The following is a 23,433-nucleotide window of genomic DNA, read 5'->3' as shown; positions in this document are numbered from 1 at the left end:
ATTTTTTTTTACAAAAAGTAAATTTGAGCCTCCAAATGTGAGATTCTCAGGTATTCCAAGAAGCGATGCCTAAGAAATCTTTAGGTGAGAAATAGTTCTTTTAATGTTACCAACATACTAAAACATTTTAAGAGTTATTTGAATAAAATGGTTCTAATTTATTTTTCTCGAATAAAATTTGAACAATAAAAAAAATAATTTTCAATAAAAAAATCAAAAAAATTATTTTTCAAATACAGAAAATGAGACTATTTTTTATCGAAATCAAAGGATAACACATAGTTAATTGGTACCGTTTTAAACGGGCATCGTGGGGTGCTAATCCTTCCCCATACGTAATCGATTTTCGAACTCAGATTGTTACGTAGATCCTAAAATTATCCTCGTAATGAATTTTAATTAATTTTAAGATTTCATTAAAAGGATATGTTTTAATAGGTGGCCAATCGCACTTAGCTAAAAAAGATTAATGGCGACTCCGTTATTTTTTTATTTTCGTTTCCAATTTATCAGGCGGACATATTATTATTATTATTATTATTATTATTTATTTTAAGTAAATCCGTAAACAAATAAGAGTGAAAAATCGAAGACTAATCGGGGCAAACGAGTAATGAAGTTGAGCATAGCAAAAATTATGGAGAATAAAATTTATATATTAATGGTTTATTGAAGCATACCTCAGTTGAGATGGATCTTCAAAAGCTGTATGGCTCTGTAAAGGAAAAATCAAGAACCAGTTTTTTTTTTTTCTATTTCCCTGTTAAAAGAATAGAAAATTAGAAATCAATAAAAGCAAAAAGAAAAACGCTTTTTTTAGTTATAGAAGTAAAGTAGAAAATCAAGGAAATTAAAAGAGCACCAAAATTTTTTTCATAAGTTATAAAAAGAAGAGCAGTAAGGTAGAAATCAAACAAAGGATTTGGTAGTTTTGCTAGCTGGAAGATGTGGAGATAATGATAGCTAGAAGACGATGCTTGATTGCTTCAATGGAAACTGTTTGAGGAGAAAGTTGTAAGAGTAAGGTAAGGCAGCAACACAAAAGAAAAAAGATCAATATAACAAGGAAATATGAAGTTTCAGGATCAAACAACTTTACTTCAATTGAATTAAAAAAAATTGAACCATCAAAGATTTCTGTGGCCAATTGAAACTACAGAGGAAGTTTCATAAATGACTTCTTTAATTTCTTTGGAGTCTTTTTTATTATTATTATAATTACTATTTTTCTTATTCTAATCCTTAGCGGAAGACAGTTTGTAAAGGGCCTAAACATCTTTTCCTTTTATTGGGAGGCATAACTTCTTTAATTTGTCATTATATTACGATTTAATATTAAATTATTGTCATTGTATTTTAATTTATTGATTTTTAAATAAAAATAATAAAATAAAAATATTTTATTAATGTAAGTGATAAATTTCTGTTAATTTCAATTTTCTTTCGTGTTTAAAGAAAACCGATGAAATACAAGTCAACTTTGCTTCAAATGAAACAAAAAAAAAAAAATCAACAATTCACAAATATAGAAAAGTTCTACTTAAATCTTTGTAACTAACTGAAACTACCTGGGAAAGTTGCATTAAAGACTTCTTTAATTTCTTTAAAGTCTTTTATTATTATTATTATTATTATTATTATTATTCAAACCTTTAGTTGAAGACAAATTGACAAGGGTCCAAAGTAACATCTTTTCCTGATGTCTTGGGCGAAATACATTTTAGTTCACATGTTTTTTTTTTCTTTCCAAGAAATCTGATTGTTATCAAGATTGCCAGCTTGTTCATCACAGCTTTTGCTGGTGGGATATCACATCCACTTTTGAACTATTGATCCCTTTATTTTTGTTTTTTTCCAATTATTTTTCAGCAGTAATTTTCTCACCTACTTTATTTTGTTGGTTTTTAAGGGATTACATTCTCAATCTATGTACATGTATTCTTCAATTGAATCCCCTCAAATTGTATTATGTACTTATAATTTGTTTCATTTATGTTAAAAACGTATTATATATAATGGAGATAACGAGTTATGTATACATAATAAATATTGATGGTGATGGAAGAAGTGTGAAACGTTGGCCGATGAGAATTAACTCGTGGAACAATTAAAAAAAGAAAAACAATGAAAGAAGGTCCTCCAAAAGCATCTTAATTCATTACCAGACCATTTTACTTTAACAAACTTAAATGGAAACTACAAAGTTATCGAGTGAACTAGCTAGCCTTTTCTAAAAGTGTTCACTTGTCATGTTGATATAGATTGAAAACTTTTAAATACATTACTTCAGCATTTTTCCATCTTTTTCTTCAAAAAATTATTGTTGATCGCAAATAATAAATTGAATTTTTTTTTCACCAGAGGGAATATGATAGACCTTGCTTATTAGCTAAATTTTCATGTTACAAATAATTATAAATTGAGTGTAAAATTAAATATTAATATTTTATTCAAAGAATTTAATTTTTTTAATTTTTCTTTTTATTTTAGAGAGTGAGAATTGTATACTTGTGAGACAACACTACTCTCAAATATGCATAAACCAAGAACAACAATTTTTTTCTACCACTTTTTGTTGGAACAGTTTTTTAACAGAGGAAACAAATTCTCCAAATTGCAATTTTGGGGTCAGACTGAAAAAAATGAAAATGCAGAAACAACTATCGAAATTATACTAGAGGTATGAATGATTATACGAATTTAGCAACAAATTGACCGCACATGCAGGTCACGTGCGCTTTAACAGTCCCTAAGTGTTTGGTTAAAGTTTTGTTTGTTTCTTTGTAGGTGTAATTTTTTTTTCACTGTTTCTGAAATTTCACGGCGGGAATTGAAGAGAAAAAGAAAGAAAAATAAAAAATAAAAAGAAAGGTGTTTTCCTTGTCATTCACGGTGTAAACAGTGGTTCAATGCACGACGCTTTTAAGAGATATAGGAATATTAATTTTATCTATATTTAATAAAGAATTTAATTTTTTTACCTTAATAAAGATAATGATAAATATTATACTATATGAATATGAATAGATATAATTTTTAAATTTTTATTAAGCAAGAATGTGAAAACGAGTAATATAATCTTTGCTTCGTACTTATATTTTATGTATATATTTATATATTTAGTAAATAAATTTTTTATTAAATAATATAAATATAAAAATTACTTATACCTATTAAATATTTAAAAAAATAAAATAAATTTAAAATATTCATTAAATATATATAAATATTAATATAATATAAAAATTTTTTAAAAATAAAAAACAAATTTATCCACCTCGTATCCTAATCATTTACATCCATAAAGAGACGTGTGAGAGACAGCAACCAATTACGAAGGCAGCAGGGGGCATGTCTTTTGGTCTACGTCAACTTCCACCGACACTCTCCCACGATATATTCCCTTATCCTGAAATCCACATTTCCACGTTGATTTGATCTTTAGCTTTAACGAAATGCCATCCTCAATTTTAAATATTAAACAGTGTAGCATTAATTTTTAAATTCCTTTCGAAATAACTTAAGAGTAGACTATCACGCAATTTTTTTTCGATTCTTTTTTATTTAATTTCTTTGGATTCTCTTTTACTGTGATTATACTTAAAATTTTCATAATTCTTTATTAAAATGTTACAATAATTTTAACTCATTTTACTACAAATGATATGCATTTTATTATTTCTCTCACATGTTTGTGTTAATAAATTTTTTTGAAGATTATTTATTTTCAAATATTAATTTTCAACGTTGTCTTTCATTCTTTTAGTCTTTAAAATATTTTTTAGTGATGGCATTAATATTTACAAGAACAATAATTAATTTAAATTTTTATATTTATTCTTTGTTATTTATGTTAAAATAATATCTTATTATACTTAATCTTTTCTTAATTATTTATGTCATAACATATAGATCTGGGGATCTATCGTAAGACATTGACTTAAGAAATCGTCACTAATCTTTTTTGTCTAGGTGCGATTGATCACCTAAAAAATCTATTCTTTTAAAGAACATCTAAGCTTAAGGGTCCCTAAAAAAATAGATTCAGGTCTACTAATCAAAATAGGGTTCGAGAGTACGGTTATGTGTGAGAAAGGTTATAATACCTTCACAACGCCCATCGAAAGATGATACTAGCTTAATTTTGTGTTATTCAATAAGCTTTAAAAATTTACCAAGTAATTAATTATTGAAAATTATTCTCAATTGACTTTAATACTTTTAACAAAAAATTGAAAAAATTTTCTCACCTCAAGAGTATGCAAGAAAACCACTGTTTCACTTACAGAGGTTCCATCGTTGGATTATTTAACATTTATATTTCTCAAGAAAAGAAAAAAAATAAAAACCTCAATTTTAGATATAAATCCTTCTCTTTCCCAAAAAAAAAAAAAATTATTGCTTTTGTACAAAAAAAATTGATACTTTTAACTTTTCCTTAAAACGGTTTTTTTTTATAAAATTTTTAAAGAAAATTGATACTTCCAACTTTTCCACAAAATGGGTTTTTTTTTTTAATTTTAACTTCAAGAAAAAATTGATACTTTCAATTTTTTCTTAAAAATATATTTTTTAAAAATTTTTTTTATTTTCAAAGAAAATTGATACTTTCAACTTTCCCTAAAAAATATTTTTTAAAAAATTTTTTTTTATTTTCAGAAAAATTGATACTTTTAACTTTTCCTTAAAATATATATATATATTTTAAAAAATTTTATTTTAAGAAAATCCTAAAAAATAAGAAATAAAAATAAAATAAAGATATACCAAATAATTCTAATTTAAAATAATAATAATAATAATAATAATAATAAATAAATAAATAGAAAAAAAAAACCTTAGGCGGCTCGGCTCAAAGGCTGAGATTCGGCTCGACTCTAGAAAGGTGAATGGCTTGAAAACACGGCTCGACGGGAAGCGGCTCGGCTCCAAGGGTTGGTTGGCAATCGGGTCAGACACGGGTCAACGCTCGGGTCGAGTCGAACCTAACAAAAACACGTGGATCTTCTGGACTGATTTAACACCAAAACGATGTCGTCTTGAACAAGTATAAAAGGCCAAAAATCCTTTTTTTTTTTGCCAGACGCTTCTCCCCTTCCTCTCTCTTCCCCTCAGTTTTCTCTCCCTCTCTCTTTACGTGCGAAGAACACCGACAGGATTCTTACTAATTTCTAGGTTTTTTCATAGGAAACTGGGTATTTCGCTAGAAAAGTAGTCAAAAAACTTAAATATTACTGAAAAATTTATTGGATTCTGAAAATTTTCTAAAAATTTTCCAAAAAAAAAAACTTCAAAAATTAAAAAAATATTCTAAAAATCCTAAACGGCATCGAGGAGTTCAAAACTTCTCTTGTGAAATATAAATTATAAATTTTTAAACTTTCTTTTTTTTTATTATTCCTTTTTGTCTCAGGTTTTGTCTAGAGTTAATTCTTAATTTTATATCATGATTTATAATGACATAAGTTAGTACTTTTAATAGTTACTATAGTACTATGAATCCTCTAAATTAAAATTCTTGTAAAATTATTAAACAGATTGATCTATTAATAAAAAAAAGTTACTGTACAGTAAAAATGTATTCAAATAGCTGAAATCAATAAAACCTAAAAGAAAAATATAATACAAAAGAGGGCCAAAACCTTTTGTCCTTTTTCATGGAGATGCTCCTTCCAACAAGATTTATCACGTGGTCTTTAAGTGATGGCCGTGGTGCGTAAGTCCTTTTTCATACTATAAAACAACGTTGGGTTTGGTGGTTTGCATGGAATCTGGGTCCAATTAAACTTGAGCCTGTTAGGTAGTGATAAGAAATTTTATTTTGATCAAGTTCATGGGTAGGTCAGAAGTGCCTCTCAATCCAGCATATGCAAAACCAATAATTGGATGTACGAGATTCAATATTTAAGGTTCCACATTTTATTTATTTATTTATATATATAGATGATTTTCATATATAGAAATTTAAATTGTGATTATTGTTTGGTCCTATAAAATTTGTTGTGGTTATGGATATAACTAATAAGATAATGGTTTATGCTTATCATGATCGTAATTTTTTTTTTAATTTTTGCGTAACTCATCATAAATAAAAGAAATACTATTATTTTATATTATTTAAAATATATATTTGATACATTATATTATTTTATATTATTTAAAAATTTTTAAGACATTTTAATTATATTTTTATATGATAAAATCAATTATTAACATTTTTTAGAATCATAGCTTAATAGTCAGTATTCTCATTTAAAAGTTATTCAATAAGATATTCATGAATTTTACAAACATGACTAATATAACTATATAGAATTAAAATATAATATCGTATGTGAAATTAATTGAAAAATATAATAGATGAAAATTATTTTATCAATTAACAAATTAAATTAATACTTAGCAACTTTTTTATTTAAACAAAAAAATACAATTAAAAATAAAATTAATTATAAAAAACTTTAATTTAAAATTAATTATTTTTAAATAATACTTATACATATAAAACACTTAAAAAATAAATTTACTATTTATTATCTTTCATTCTCTATCAATTTCAATCTAAATAAAAATTTTTTTAAATTCTTATTTCCCACCAAACTGTCCCTCTCAACTTTTTATCTAAACAATAAAATAAAATAAAAACTAATTTTATTATTTTTAAAGACCCTCACTTGACCGGGTTACCTTTGTTTATTCTCTACCTACTTCAATCCCCATTCTTCCCCATCCAACTTCTCTTCATCCCTATAAATTCCCCTTCTCATGATAGACTTGCCCAAAACCTAGCACAACAAACCACTCCATGTAGACCTATACCCTTTGCTTTATTTTATCCTCAAATCTCGTCTCATCTCTATCAAAATGGCGGAAGAGAAAAAACCCATGCTACAAGAAAAGGTACTTTTAAGTGAATATCTTATTATTTTATTATATTAATTCTTTCTTTTATTTATAAATTGAAACATAAAATTATTGTTGATTGATTGTTGTAGTTTAAGGTTGGTTTTTTTCTTTCTGTAGCTTTTAATAGGACTTGATAATGGCTATAGTGGTCCGTTTTTGCAACTATTTTTCATTGTGCTATTATTTACGGCTGCAAAAGATTATTATGTGTGTGAATTGCTTCTCACACCTTAATAGCGGTGGATAACATTTTAGATGCACTTTTTGGACCCACCTATCAATTGTACATATTATATATTGGTGCAGAAACTACCACGAAATACCATATACTTTTTCTAATTATTCTGTATGGGATGACATTGTATTAATTCTCTTTTAATTTACTGTATAGTTTGATATAACATATCACTACGTTTTTTTGAGCTATCATATTCATTGACAAGTAAGAGCATTGTTATAGGCCACAACAATGGTGTTGAAAGTAGACCTTCAGTGCTACCGCTGTTATAAGAAAGTCAAGAAAGTACTCTGTAAATTTCCAGGCAAGTGATCTGATCATCAATCTCTCCTTTTCTCACTATGCTTGTGTATATGCATGAACAAAAAAGTGTTGGGAGATTAAACATAATTAAAGACCAATTAAGCTTGTGTGTGATGTAATGGTATTGAACAGAAATAAGAGACCAGAAATACGACGAGAAGGAAAATACGGTGACGATAACTGTGGTATCCGACAATCCCGAGTCTATGAAGAGCAAGATATGGTGCAAGGCTGGTTGTTGCATAAAAAGCATTGAGATTAAACAGCCACGGCAACCGCCACCGCCACCGCCACCGCCACCGCCACCCCCACCGCCACCCCCACCGCCACCGGATAACATAAATATTAACATAGTAGGGATATTTTGTAAAGAATGCCATATGTGGCATCATGAAGGCCAATGCGACAAGAGTAAATGTATTTCATTCCCACTTGCATGCACTGAGAATTGTGGGAAAATAATTTGCTGTAATGGGTGTGGTGGTGGTGGGTGCAAAAGCTGCTTAGGTCATATCGAGATTAAAAAGCCTGCCAAGCCTGCTAGTTCGACTGAAACAACAGAAAATAAAGAGCCTGAAAAGAAAGATGACAAAATTAAAATAATAGCGATATTTTGTACGAAATGCCATATGTGGCATCGTGAAGGTCAATGCGACAAGAGTAAATGTATTTCATTCCCAGTTGCATGCACTGAGAATTGTGGAAAAAGAATGTGCTGTAATGGGTGTGGTGGTAGTGGTTGCAAAAGTTGCTCAGGTCATGGGTGGATCAGTTGGTATTATAGTAATTGTAGTAGCAACGTTTGTAAGGGATGTAATAACAAGTCTTGTAGTGGGTGTAATAGTTGCAGCTCTTCTTGTAGTAGATGCAATGGCTGGTCTTCTAGTGGGTATTACAGCCGGTGTTGTGAAGGGTGCGGCAGCTTTTCTTGCAGAGGATGCGGTAACTTTTCCTATAGCAGTTGTGGTGGATCATGTTATTGTGGAAGATGCAGCAGCAGTTCTCAAAGCTGTTGTCGTTATGACTTGAGTGAACAAGAATCGTCAGCTTGTACAATCATGTAAGATGCTACAACTTGGATAACATCATCTATCGGTTGTCTGCCTAGTTAAATCTGTTCTTTTTTTTTTTTTTTAATTTGGTGTTAATGGTTTGACTTTGGAGTTGCGCTTTACATATTGATGTCTGCAAGAATGGGGTCAGTAAAATTATTTGTGGTGCTTGACTTTGCTTATTGGCTGACGAGTGCGTCAGTGTTTTATGTCTTTCCATGAGCTGCTATCGTTTAATTTTATCAGAAATGAATAAAAATTTATATTTGATTCAACAGTTTATACATTTATATTCTATTAGTTAATTAATCACGTGTGAATACTTAATCATGATCTAAAATTTTTTTATGAAAAATTTGATTTCAAAAAAATTAAATTACAAAAATATTTTTGAAGGATATTTTTATAATTTCTCTCTTTTTAAGGTGCAATCAAGATTTTAAATGCATCAAAATTTATTAAATAATACTTAAACATGATCTTGAGCTTTTTGTAAAAAAAGGACATTAAAAATGTCAAATTACAAAAATACTCTTAAAGGGTATTTTAATAATTTCACTTATTTTTAGGTGTCATCAAGATTAAGTTCAAATATTAAATTATGAAAAGACTCTTAAAAGGTATTTTAATAATTTCAGTCATTTTGAGGTGTCATCAAGATTAAGTTTGAATATGAAATGTATATATTAGTTTTGGATTAAATTTCAAATCGATAAATGAAAAATAAAAAAAAATTAAACCGAATCGAATTATATATATTTTAAGTTTTATATATTTTTAAATTTTTATAAAATAAAAATAATTATTTTATATCCAAATTTATTTAAATTTATTTAAATTTATATTAAAATAATACATAAGAAAAAAAATTAAATTTAAAAAACTATTGAACCAAACCAAACTGATAAAATTTAATTTAGACCAAATCATATGAACATTTGGTTCTAAATTGGATCGATTTTAAAAATTTATAATTTTATATATTATTTAAAAAATCAAATAAAATATTCTTTGAATTGTAATTATCCTTAGTTTCAGCAGAACTATGGGTGTAATTGATCGAATTCGAGCCAATACAGTATTAAGCTTAAGCTCGAGCTCGATTTGAAATTCGAGGCTCAAAATTCTGCTTGAACTCGATTGAGTTTTATTTTTCTAACTCGAGCTCGACTCAAGATAAAAATCGAATTACTAGAGCTCGCTCGATTAGACTTGATTAATATATAAAAATAAGCTTGATTATTCATGCTCGAGCTTACGTTCAAGATATTTTATTAATTAAAATAATAAAAATATATTTAAATATAAAAGCTCGATTAGGCTTGCTAGCTACTCGAGCCAGGTATAAGAATGTTTGAATTTGGCTCAATCGATGAGTTGAGCTACTCAAACTCGTGCTCAACTTGATAATATTCGAGCCAAATTTAAGTTTTATTCGAATCGAATTGAGTTTTATTCGGCTCAAATTCGAATAATTTGTGAGTACTAATATATCATTTACACTCTTAAGCAGGACATTGCTAACAACTAATTGGATTCATTTCTAATCACAGCAAGTAGAAGTACTACCACTGTTAGTTTTACGATTATTCAAATCATATGCTATATTTATGTATGATAATTATAATTATTAGGTCTTTTTTGTATTATGGGGTCTCGATTACATGTTGATATTGGCTTTTAAAAGTAATTTTTTAAGCTTAAATTTAAAAGCCCAAAGTGTTTTTTTTTTGTTTTATTTGGTAAAAAAATGAATATAAATTTTGATTTTTTTTTAAAGATTGTGATTTTTATTTAGATTTGAAATTTAAGTATTGAGTTTGATTTTGATAATTCTTGAGAATCAAATTTCTACAAATAAGGAAAATAAATTTTGGCAAAATCATGATATATTCAGTTGGCATTAAAGATTTCCAAATTGAAAAGAGATTTAATCCTTATAAAAAGAACTCAATTCCAAGTTTAAGAAGATCAAAAAGTAACACAATCAAAATTATCAAGAAATAAAAAAGCTTTGAGTTTTAAGAAAGAAGTTCTTGGAAAGAAGGAGAAGGAAAATCAATAAGCAATTAAAAGGGGAGATTACAAGAATAATTGGCAATTAAGTAAGGCAACAAGCAATTAAACAATTAACAACAATTAAGAAGAATCACTAAGTAAAAAAAAAAGGAGAGCCATACACGTAATAATAGAGTAAATAGAGTCAAGCAAAATTTTTTTGGTAGTAGGCTTTATTTCGGGTTGGTCTAAGAGCATTAGTTAAGTGTATTTCCTTTTATTTTTATTTATTATGATGTTATATTTATTTGTTGTCTAATGTAACTTAGGATAATATTTTTGATAATAATTCTTTTATGAAATTATTTTGTTTTACTATTTTTTACTTATTTATCTATTTCTATATTTCTATATTTATTCATTATTTGTTTTTTTTATTTCAGTTTTATTTTTTACCTCTTGATTATTAATTTAATTGATGAAAATAAAAATTGAAATGTATTTTTTTAGAAAAGTGTAAATATATTTTTTTATGATTAGAAGCTTGTAAATATGTTTTTATCATTATTTGTAACTAATATTTTGTAAACAAATAAAAAAGATGTAAGTAAATTGGTTTTTTTGTTATAAGGTACTTAATAAATTTGACAACAGAGTTTTTTCAAACAAATAATGAGTTTATCTTGAATATTTTTGAGGTAAGGAATTTTTTTTGGTGAAAGCCTAACGATTTTTTTCCAATAATTAAATATAGAAATTAACAAAATGTAGGAATATAAACCTTTTCAATTAAGATTTAGATGAGATAAGATAAGATTAATTTGGTACTAATTTTAAGCATTGTGAGAGTGCTAAAAATTTCTCTACATGTAATATGACTCCTGAACTTATTTTATTATTGTAGACCAAAAATTATTTTTTTTAAGAACCTTTAGTCAAACTTAGGATAATTTTAAAAAGAATAGATTCATATAAGTGATCAATTACACTTAAATAAAAATATTAGCTGTGACTCCATATTTTTGTATCTAATGAGTAGATTCTTGAAATTGAACGTTATGATATAAGATAGGTTAAATTTTTTGTCAAAATATTAGAGTAATTTAAAAATACTTTCTGATATTAAATATTCCAATTAAATTTGAAAATTTTTAAAAGTTTTGAATCTGACGATGAAATCTTTTCAAGAGAGATAATAGTTTTCTTGAATATTTTTTAGGTAAAAAAATATTCTTGAATTTTTGCTAAAATATTAGAAGAATTTAAGAATAATTTCCAATATAAAAATTATTTTAAGATTTTTTTTTATATTTTTAAGATTTAATAGATAGCATAAAATTAATTAATGCTATTTTTTGGATGCATATTATAGAAGTACTATAATTTTTTTTATACATAATCGTACTTTTGAATCTAATTTAATTTTATAGAACAAAATCTATTCTTTTAAAGAATATAAAATTAAACCTAAAATCTTTATAAAATAAGATAGATTTGATTAAGTGATTAATCATACTTAATTAAAAATGATAATAATTTCATAATTTTATACTTAATAATCAATTTTATGTACTTATACATTGCAATAAATATACCTAAAAAATATGAACTTTCAAGATCCAAGATGAAGCTTTTATTTCAATCAATACTTTTTGAATTAAAAAAAATTGACGTAAAATCAACTTTGCTTCACATGACAAAAAGCTTCAAGTATCCACATATACCGGAAAATTCTGCTTAAAATCTTATGACCAATCGAAACTACTGAGAAATGTTGCATCAAAGACTTTCTTAATTTCTCTGGATTCTAATTATTATCATTTTCCTTTTTCCTATCCTTCATGGAAGACAACTAGATAAGGGCCCAACCTCTTGGCTTTTTCTTGGAGTTGGGGGCAATGACTCTAAGTCAAACCATTTATATTTTTTTTTACTAGTGGCTTGTAATTCACGGCTTTCATTAGTGGGACATGGCATCATCGATGCACTTTTGAATTGTTGAGCCTTTTTTTTTTCTTCTTTCTTTTCTCAATTATTTTTTTTGCATTATTTTCTAATTTATTTTTCGGTGACCTTCTCCCGTAAATCTATTAAGAATCAAATTATTCTTTCACGTCCAAAAATTAAGTATAGCTTTAACAAAACAAAAAAATATATTTTATATTTTCATGTCAATATAAATTATGACATAATTTTCGTATAAAATATAACATAAATATATTAATTTTAATATTTAATACAATACAAATACATGAATCACCAAGTCTAAGATAAATGAAAAATATAAATAATTAAATTCATCATGATCTCAAGGAAAAGAAAAATATTCCAACTAAGTATTCTCTCTAAAAAATAAAAAAGAAGAAAAAAAATAAAGATGCTCTCCAAGAATTGTAATGCATAGTTTCAAAATTGATCGAATCATCGGTTTGACCGATTGAACTGGTGAATCAGTGTTGGAATTAGTCCAATTCTGTAATTCAATCAGTTTTATAATTAAATTACTTTAAATCATTATGAACTGACAGTTTACATAATAAACTAGTACACTATGTGAGTTTTTTTAACTATATTAGTTCAATACCAACTAATATGTTTAGGTAAAATATGAAAAAAGCCTTTCAAATATTCAAAATAATCTAATTAAGTCTCTATACTACTATTTCATTTAAATAAGCCCCTTATCTCATATTTTCTACCATAAAAGCCATTGTATCATTATATTAATGATATGTTAACATATTTTGAGATATGTAAATAATGATATTGTAAAAAAACTTATAAATGTGTAAAAATAAGCAATTTTTTAAAAAAATGATAATTTAACAAAAAATTTTATTAATTGATACCATAATTAAAAATAATTATAAAATTAATAAAAAAATAAAATATTAGCAAAAAAGATTAATTATTTGATCATGATAAAAAATAACTAATAAAAAAATGTACATATGTAAAATTAATAAAAAAATCTACATTCATATAAAAAATATAAAAGTGATTTTAATTTTTTTTTACTAATTTTCATATAAATATAAATGTAGACACTCAATTTCGTCATAATCAATTCAAACTTATTCAATTTTTACACTTAATTTGCATGTTCTTATTTGAATTGGTTTAAGCATTAAATCGAATTGGATTGATTCGAGTTTGTTTAGGATTAGTCATTTTTAATTTTATTATTATTATTATTTACAATTTATCAAATTAATTGAAAAATTATAAAAAATAATTTAAATTAAATTTAAAAGGTCAAAAAACAGAAAACAACGAAAATTAGATTGGCAATTCAAGCCATATGAGGCCAAAATTCTCAAGCACTACCCTGCAATCAGGAGCTTTAGCCCGACTAACCTACAAATTTTGTCCATTATGGAGATATACAGATTAAAAAGACTAAGAGGAAAACATAAAAATTCCTTTGGGGGGGAAATTCACATAGAAACTCTTCACTAGCATCAAACTTCCTCATTGATCACCAAGTCCCAGGCTTAATCACCCTTATACCATGCCCAACACCAGTCTTGGCTGACCTTTAGCATCATCACCAGCCCTAAATCAGTATCCGCACACACTAATACCAAACCCAACCTACCCCCTACTCTATCACCAGGCTCTTGTCATCATAAAAAACACCCAAGTTCCTTAAACCCTTTCACCACCCTCGACCAGAACCCCAACCTTTGCTTGTAAGATCCCAACACCGTTCTTCGGAACACCTCACTCAACCTTAATCGCATCCCTTCCAAAACCGAGCCATAGCCCTCCCCTACTTAATACAGCACCCACTAAGCATCAGCCCTTCATTCCACAACCCAATAACCTAAAGGTTGAAACCCGTCCCTCCTACAATCGCTAACCTTATAGCCAAAGCCAAGCTCCACTGATAGCCCTTCCCAAACACACAACACCGAGCACTATAGCCACCTTTGCCTGTACCCAACCTAGCTCTAGCCTACAACCCTTCACTATTCACCACAAGTCCACTAAAACATCCTCAGCCAAGCTTCTTTCATTAAAGAAATAAACTATTTAGTAACCTATCAACACCACAACTCACTTTTTACATGTGCTATCACTGCCCACACCGATCTCTAACCCACACCAGCTCTTGTACTCATCGACCCCTACACGCGCCAATCCCATGCTCACCAAAAGCCCACTTACCAGCCTTCTTCCCAAACATTAACAACATGGAACCAATCACCAGCCTCGACGGACCCCCAACACCATTACTAGCCCCACCAGGAACTTGCATGCACCAACACCAGCCTTGATCGATTCATTAAACCAAAAACACAAAAAAAAAAAAAAAATTGAAACCACCCCCTTTAGCCACCGTCTAACAGTTAACAACCCAATTTCACCATACTAGTAACCGTCGCATCCTCACCATTGGCCAAATCACCAGCCACCGTTCCCTTACCTAAAAACCATAAAAAAAAAACACAAAACCCATCCAAACCTGTCAAATAAAACCCATAAAAAAAAAAAAAAAACCATAGTCCTCTTCAAGGGGAAGAACCTCAATGCCAAACTACCTTATTTAACAAAAAAAAAAGAAAGTTCTTAAAAAAAAATTCAAGGGAAAAAAAAGCAGTGTTGGCTTCTAAAAGGGGAAGAACTATAGTGCACTGGTGGCAGCATTGATGACTAGCAGCTACAAAGAGGCTCAAGTTTCATTCAAAAGGAGGGGTGCCACTAGGAAAAAAGAAAAGGGAAGAAAAGAAAGAGAAGGGAATGAAAAAAAAATAGATCTATTCCCTAGTGATGGGCAGCAACGGCAAGATAGCCGATTGTCGGAATATGGGCTTGAAGGTGGCCACGCATTTGGGTGTTTTTTCAAAGAATTTGGAGGTTTTTTTTTTTTTTGAAAAGAATGGTTGAATTGAAATAAAAAAAAAAGGGGTTTTATAGTTATAAAAAAAACAGAGAGAGAAAATTAGTAACCTGCGCGTTGGTTTGGACCCAACCATAGTCCTCTTCAAGGGGAAGAACCTCAATGCCAAACTACCTTATTTAACAAAAAAAAAAGAAAGTTCTTAAAAAAAAATTCAAGGGAAAAAAAAGCAGTGTTGGCTTCTAAAAGGGGAAGAACTATAGTGCACTGGTGGCAGCATTGATGACTAGCAGCTACAAAGAGGCTCAAGTTTCATTCAAAAGGAGGGGTGCCACTAGGAAAAAAGAAAAGGGAAGAAAAGAAAGAGAAGGGAATGAAAAAAAAATAGATCTATACCCTAGTGATGGGCAGCAACGGCAAGATAGCCGATTGTCGGAATATGGGCTTGAAGGTGGCCACGCATTTGGGTGTTTTTTCAAAGAATTTGGAGGTTTTTTTTTTTTTTTTGAAAAGAATGGTTGAATTGAAATAAAAAAAAAAAGGGTTTTATAGTTATAAAAAAAACAGAGAGAGAAAATTAGTAACCTGCGCGTTGGTTTGGACCCAACCCTAGGTCCACGCGTTTAACCCAAGCCAAGAATGTTGCCAGTCTCAAATTGGTCTAGCTGAATCGATTTTGGACTGATCAAAACAATTAGACCGCCAGTGAATTGTCCATTTTTCTCTTAAATTGATACCAATTCATCTGAATCAAATCAAACCTAGTAAACCACTTTCAGATTGATCGATTTAGGTAATTTTTACATTGTTTTTATTTTTTTATGCTTATTATTATTTTGTTATTTATTTTCTTATTTACACATTTTAATTTCAAATTTCCAAAAAATATATATTATCTTTTTAAAAAATAATTAAAATAATTTCTAGACTTTTGGTAATTTTAAATTTGAAGAAAAATAATAAATAATAAATAATAAATAATGATAAAATTAGTTTTTAAAAAAATGAGGGAAATGAATTTTTAATCCGATGATGAGATTCTAAGGTTGTTTGAGTAGTGAGATCTAAAAAATCTTTAGGTAAGAAGATTTTTTAAAATACTACTAACGAATTAAAGTATTTACAATTTTCAATACAATAAAAAATTTTCTTTTCTTCAAATAAAAAAAGTGATAAAAATCAACAAAAAAAGGTGAATTATTAATTAAAGAGGGAAAATAAAATATGGGCATTAATTTTGTCATTTGCATTGCTTGCACATAATTCTTGGAAATTAAACATGAGCTTTTTGAGAATGGGATTCTGAGAAGTCCGAGTAGTGATTTCCGAGAATTGTCTAAGTGAGAGAATTTTTTTTAAAAAATATTATCAAAGTATTGAAATATTTAGAATAATTTTCAATATGAAAACTCTCGTTTACTTTTCATTTCTAAAAACAAATTTTCATACAATACAATAACATCATAAATTAATCCATGTGTACTATATTATGAAAGTAAATGAAATATTAGAGGATAAGATCCTAAAGAAATTTGAATGGTGATTTTTTAAGAATATCTATGTAAAAAAATTTATTTAAAATACTGTCAACATACTAGAGCATTCAGAATAATTTTCGATAACGATTTCTCATTTTAGTATAAGAAATGAATTTTCAGATAATATTATTTGATTTTAAATTATAGATATTATATTTTACAATATGCTTATTAAATATAAACATTGAAGATAAAATATGAACCATTGACAATAGGATTTTCAATATGCAAGGTTATTATTTATTTTTCAAGCAAACAACTAAAAAGAAAAAAAATATGTTTTTTTTACAATAAAGAACATTAAGAAAATTAATTTTTTAAAAACCAAAATTAAGATCTTTTTGTCAAAATTAAAAAACAACACATAATTAATTAGTACCATATTTTTACGGGCTTTATGGGTGCTAATCTTTTCTCACATGTAATCAACTCTCGAATCCAAACTATTTTCGCAGACCCAAAAATTATCTTTTTAATAAATTTTAAGATTTTATTACAAAGGTAAGTTTTGCAAAGTAACCAATTACACCAAACCAAAAAAAGATTGGTGGTCACTCTTTTATTTTCAAATTCGTATTGCAACCTTAAAACCATTATGATAATAAATATTTTCTTTTTACTAATTTTATATAGAGATATTTCTTTTTTATTACATAAAGATTAATTATTATATATTAATAAATAATAAATAATATTGTTATTTTAATAAAAATAAAAAAATAATTATTATTTATAATTATTTATTATATTACTAAAATATAAATATTATTTCTAACTATTAAAATATAAAATATGATTTTAATAAAATGTTAAGTAATTTCATTTCTAACTAGTAATTAATTGTTTTATAAATTTTATATTTGAAAATTTGTAGTTTTTTTATATCCCTTAAAATTTATAGTTTTATAGTTGAATTATTAAACTATAAATTGAGTTAAAAGTTTGAATTTTGAATTTTTAAAATATTTATATTTCTTATAATATTTTTTATTGAACTGACAATTAACCTTATTGACTCGATGATTAAACTATTAATTTGATCATTTGAAACCTTGAACATTTTAATATCCGATTTGATTTTAATAACTATAGTGTAATGGTAAGAGGAATGGGTCTTGTTAAAATCCTTTTAAGCAGAAGACAAAAGGACCAAACATTTTTAGTTTGTTATTAAACCACGATTCCAAAGGTAATTAAATTCACACCTTTAATTTTTTTTTTCTCTTTAGGCTCGTATGAACTTTTGAATAAAACTGTTTTATCATTATCAAGATTGTCAGCTTTAAATATTCTTCATAGCTTTTGCTAGTGGAATATGGCATCTTTGATGCACTTTTGAATTAATTGATCCCTTTATTTTTCTTTCTTTTCTCAATTATTTTTTTATATTTGCCGTGAAACTCCACTGCTTACAGTAATTTATCAGAGTTAAAATCATATAGTAAGATTTTCTATTCTATTTATAATGTAACAATTATTTGATAATTCATAGTTCCATGTTGATTTTTCTCACAAATGCAGAATTCCCCATCTCAACTCTTTAACCATTTACTCTTTTACTATACATTTTATTTTGTGTGATAAGGAAAGAAATAACTAAACGAAATCTAAACATGGAAAGGCAAATCACTGAACATATTTATCCGAAATATTAATTTAAATTTTAAAAGTTCTCAAGATTTTGAAATAGATTTGTTTGAAAATATTTTTAAAGTTTACTGTTTGATGGACAAAAAGATTTAAAAGATAAATTTTGAAAGAAAAATTATTTTTGGTGATAAGTTAGAAGTCTTATAAATATTAGGAGTCCTAATAGGGTTAGACCTAAGAGAAAACCATAAAAAAGAATTATAGAGTTTATCAAGTCAACAGTACTAATGAAAATTGAGAGAGTCCATATGAGTATATATGTTTGAATAGATTAGAAAAGATTAAGAAAGTTGATATAATATTATAGACACTTAATTTTGTTTAAATTAATTAAAATGGATCATGTTTTTTATGCTTAATTTGAGTCCATGTGAACATCTCAATTAATTTTATCTTATTAAACAGTTTGGGCTCGAGTGAGCTTTGTTATGTAGGTCCAATTAATCCAATTTTATCTAATAGTAGAAAATTTTTTCTAAACACAATTAGCATATATGCATCAAATACTTAATCAAATCATTCTTTCTATATTCAAATACCTTTTGAGGTTTGCTAACATTAAATTAGTGAAAAATTTTGAGATTAAAGTCAAATTTGTTAGTATATTATAATATAATACTCTTTCAGTCCAAAAATAATTATATTTTATTATTTTTGTCAAATTAATTTAATTTCCATTTCCATTTTTTTAAAATATTACATTAAATTAAACTTTAAAAAATATATTTTAAAAATTTTGAAATTCAAAACTTGTTAAATTTTATTTTTTAACAAAAATTAATTTTATAATTTTATTAAAAATAATTATAAAAAATTGAGTTAATTTAACCAAAAAATCAATCACAGACAATTATTTTTAGATGGGAGAATATTTAATTTTATCATTATAATTTCAATTTGTTAATTTTTATACTAAAAATAATAGAATTAAAATATTTATAAAAATTTCCTTAATGCAAGTGATAAATTTTCTTTTTTGAGTTCAAAAAAATAAAAATCAACCTTGTTTCGAATAAAAAAAAAAGCTTCAACTATCCAAAAATATTGAAAATTTATACTTGAAATCTTAGTGACCAACTGAAACTATGGAGAAAAGTTACATCAAAAACTTCTTTATTTTCTTTAATTTCTTTGGTGTCTCTTTTATTATGATTATTACCATTTTTCTTATTCAAATCCTTAGTGGAATACAACTGGACAAAGGCTCAAACATACCTTTAAGATTATCAAAATTTAAAATTAAACCTTAATTATTAAAATAAAAAATTTATTGTGCTATCAACAAATCATCCGTTGACTGATCCTTTATTTTTTTTTCTTTTTTCAATTATTCTTTTGTATTTGTCATGAAGCTCTACTACTTACAGTAATTTATCAGAATTAAAATCTTATAGGAAGATGTTACATTCTTTTTATAAGGTAACAATTTTTTTAATAAATAATAGTTATACATAAATTTTTCACACAAATGCAGAATTCCCCATCTCAAGTCTCTAACCATTTTTTTCTACCATCTACCATATTTTTTCTAAGTATATATGGTAAAGCAACACAAACAGGAAAGAAGCTTTTCAACTTATTGAACCTTCGAATTTTGATTTCATGTAGTGAACAGAAGCCTGCAATTACAATCCAAACTCTCCCAACCCTCACATGCCACACCTATCCTTTAATTTTTTCTGTCATAGACAAAGAAAAGAAACAAGAACAAGTCTAACGTATTGCCTATATGCTTCACAGCTTGATTACAAAGGTTCCAACTAATGGTAGAAAGTTTTTTTCTAAACACAATTATAATTAGTACTTATGCATCAAATACTCCGAATATCATTTGAGGCTTGCTAATAGTAAATTAATCAAAAAAGTTGGGATTAAGATCAAATTTGTCACTACATTTTGATTTAATATTAAAATTTGTCATTGTACCATCAATTTGTTGATTTTTGGACAACATCCTCTTCATTTTCTTCAGTTTGCCTGATGGCTTCATTGACATCATCTTGCAAAAGCCTTTGTGCCACTGTCTCTTTCCTAAGGTCTGTAACATTACTGGCAAAACAAAAAACATATCTAAGATCAGGAATTGCTGGTGCCACCAGAAGCGGAGGCGGATCCATGCATTGATGTAGGCTGTCCATGTATTCGAGAAAAAGATAGTTTGACAGAAACTTTTCTTGCACACCTCCAAAATTTTCTGTGGCCACCTTTTCAATCATCAAAATTGATAAATCCGTCATTTATATATATTATAAGTGGACACTCCCAAAAAATAAAATTTTGGATCCAACGTCGTAGATAGACCAATATCAGCCATGCCTGAGAATCAGAAATTTAAAAGACATGCTGAGTTAGTACATGGAATATCATTGACAAATCAACAAAAATTGAAGGAGAAACTCTGAAACTTCCCTGAGCACCTGAACTCTTAGCAATTGCTATCTGAAACTGCTCACAACAGGCGAACAAGTCACTGATAAATCAACTTGATATCTAGAAGGAGAAAGAAAACTGAGCCTTCAGATGTAATCACTATTTCTGTATTTGCAAAAGAATTAAGACAGAGTTATGGTACCCTTTTTACAGAAAGCTCAATTAGGACAGAACCATAGTCTTTTTAGCAAGCTCTCAGCTAAATCACTTCTTCCCTAGTTCATATATGTAGTTATCCTTTCACCAGAACTTGCAATCGATGCCTTTTTTACAGAAAATTTTGAATTTTAAAATGGAAAATATAGGGAAAATGGTTTTCTCAAACAATGATATACAGAAACCAACATCTGTTATCTGCAGAAACAGTAAGTAATCTGAAAAGAGGAAGCAAATTTTTGGGGTATCCTTCGAGACTCTGTCTGTTGTGTGAGCTTTAAACAGCCTTGACTACTAATCAAAATAGTTACATATGGATCCATTCACTGATTAATGAGAAACAAACTAATTTTCAGATTAAAAAGAAATGATCTTAGTAGAGATAAGTTAGCCAAAATCAACGCAAAAGTCATATTAGGAGATAAGCAATACTGAAGTTGATCATAGCAATGCTTCGTTTCATGTTGAATAAGTTTCATTTCTCTTTCAAAATTCGTTGCGTCACATACACAAAATACGTAGTTCCTTTCTCTGTCCAGATGAATGCTAGTCAACACTGCCTTGGTATGTTCTCCACACCCTCTAGATTTACAAATATCTGCTTCGTCAGCCATGGTTACATTCATCCATCCTGCTTCTGTTAGCGTATACTTGACTGAGCAACTTCATTCAGGATTTTTTTTCTTCTAAATGTTGTAGAAACTCTTGCCAAAGAGGGAATGAGAATGTACAGAACAGTATTCCACCTTCAACTTCCATACTTAAACACTATTCAATTATGGGAACAAAATCGAAACTATACGCGATCTGTTAAAAAAAATGCATTTGATTGTGAGTCTGCATTTATCAATATACCAATATCCTAAATGCCCCACAATTTATTAGACAACAGAGAAAATGCCGTAATTAACATAAAGAATGACATAAGTAAACGTGAATGCAACCAACATTATTCATTTATTTATTTATTTTTGTTTTGGCATAATTTTCTTTTTTTTTGTTTTTAAAAATGAAAATAAGAAAATAACTATTAAATATCAATTAAACTAGTAAATCAAAATTTAGGATAACACATAATTCATTTTTGGCTTGACTTTCAAAAAAGTATTCTCAATGGAGTCATCAAATTGTTACAACATGCGGATTCGGAAACTTGACCACATAAACAAAATTTTAAAATTAAAATAAGGAATCATCACAAATCTTTTTTGATTAGGTATGATTGATCACCTAAATAATATTTTTAATAAAAATTTTAATTTAATGAAAACTTATTAAAAAGATTTTTTTTATACGAAAACATATTTAGATTCAAAAGTATAGTTACGTATGAAGAAATATTAATATCCCATAGTACCCGTTAAAAAATGGTATCAATTACTAACATGTTATCCTTTATTATTTACAAAAAATTACCTTAATTTTAAAATTTAAAATAATTTCTTAAAATCCCGTTTATTATCATAAAACTCCTTTTTGTTCTATCCTTTTTAGAATCGCTTTAAAAATTATAATGCAGAAACCTTATTTTGTCCGAGGTTCTTTGTCAATCGAGACTAATCTAAGCTCGATTGTAGGGATTTTTATTTATTTTTATTTTAGATTTTTTTATTTTTGTATTTATCATTTTTATTTTTTATGGTCTATCTATTGTTTAATTTCTTTTTCTTTTTCCATTATCGGATTAATTTTTTTTTAGAAAAAGAGAAAAGTTGAAAGAATGAGATTAAGATTGGTGCTGATTTTTAGCTTTGGGTGATAATCAGAATTGCACTAAAACTCAATCACATAGTTTTATAAAATGATTGCAATTTACAGCAAGAAGGACAGCCACAAGAAAAGAGAGATCACAGTCATTGTTGCCATGCCATCCTTTTATTCTTCCTTCATAGTCGTCTTCTACAAAAAGGAAGCTCTTGAGGGGGTCTCGTGGTTTTTTTTGCCTTTCAAATTCCTGAATAAATCAAATACCCAAAGAAGCAAAGTCTTTCAAATATTTTTTATATAAATCGATCAAATCCAAAAGGACATGTTTGCTTGAGAAAGGGGAAGTCTGGTATTTGGTGGGTATTGAAAATAAATGGTGAATCTGTATGTGAAAGCGGAGCCACGGCGACAGTCCATGGCAAATATTGTTGATAGCTGAGGTTCATTTTGCCTTAATCTTTGTTCATTTCGTCGTCTTGTTTTTGTTTATGTATTGAAGAATGAAGGCTTTGCTTCGAAAGAGGAGGTAGAAGATCACCTGTACAACCTGTAAGTATTCATTTGTTTATTTGGAAGAATATATTATTCACAGAATCATCAAAGTTTTGAAAA

The 23,433-nt window shown here is 27.4% G+C and overlaps 1 protein-coding gene across 1 annotated transcript; it reads left to right on the top strand.

Annotated features, from left to right (window-relative positions):
* The first annotated feature begins 6,743 nt into the window (after positions 1–6,743).
* On the top strand, positions 6,744–8,786 carry LOC149519123 (uncharacterized). The gene is made up of 3 exons (XM_089760330.1): positions 6,744–6,900; positions 7,367–7,448; positions 7,580–8,786. Exons 1-3 carry the CDS (start codon positions 6,865–6,867, stop codon positions 8,509–8,511), a joined length of 1,050 nt encoding a protein of 349 aa, XP_089616456.1. The 5' UTR covers positions 6,744–6,864; the 3' UTR covers positions 8,512–8,786.
* The last annotated feature ends 14,647 nt before the right edge of the window (positions 8,787–23,433 follow it).

This window comes from Durio zibethinus, chromosome 4 (assembly GCF_047325235.1).
Source record: "Durio zibethinus cultivar Kanyao isolate XHJ-2024 chromosome 4, ASM4732523v1, whole genome shotgun sequence".
Taxonomy (NCBI): domain Eukaryota; kingdom Viridiplantae; phylum Streptophyta; class Magnoliopsida; order Malvales; family Malvaceae; genus Durio; species Durio zibethinus.
The sequence above is the reverse complement of the archived record's forward strand: the minus strand, read 5'-3'. Positions and strand labels throughout refer to the sequence as shown.

What these genes read in the sequence shown, in the direction of transcription:
- LOC149519123 (XM_089760330.1), top strand. Translation starts at nt 6,865, where the DNA reads ATGGCGGAAGAGAAAAAACCCATGCTACAAGAAAAG. An exon ending in AACCCATGCTACAAGAAAAG is followed by an intron (nt 6,901 to 7,366) that starts GTACTTTTAAGT and finishes GCATTGTTATAG; the next exon opens with GCCACAACAATGGTGTTGAA. An exon ending in AGTACTCTGTAAATTTCCAG is followed by an intron (nt 7,449 to 7,579) that starts GCAAGTGATCTG and finishes GGTATTGAACAG; the next exon opens with AAATAAGAGACCAGAAATAC.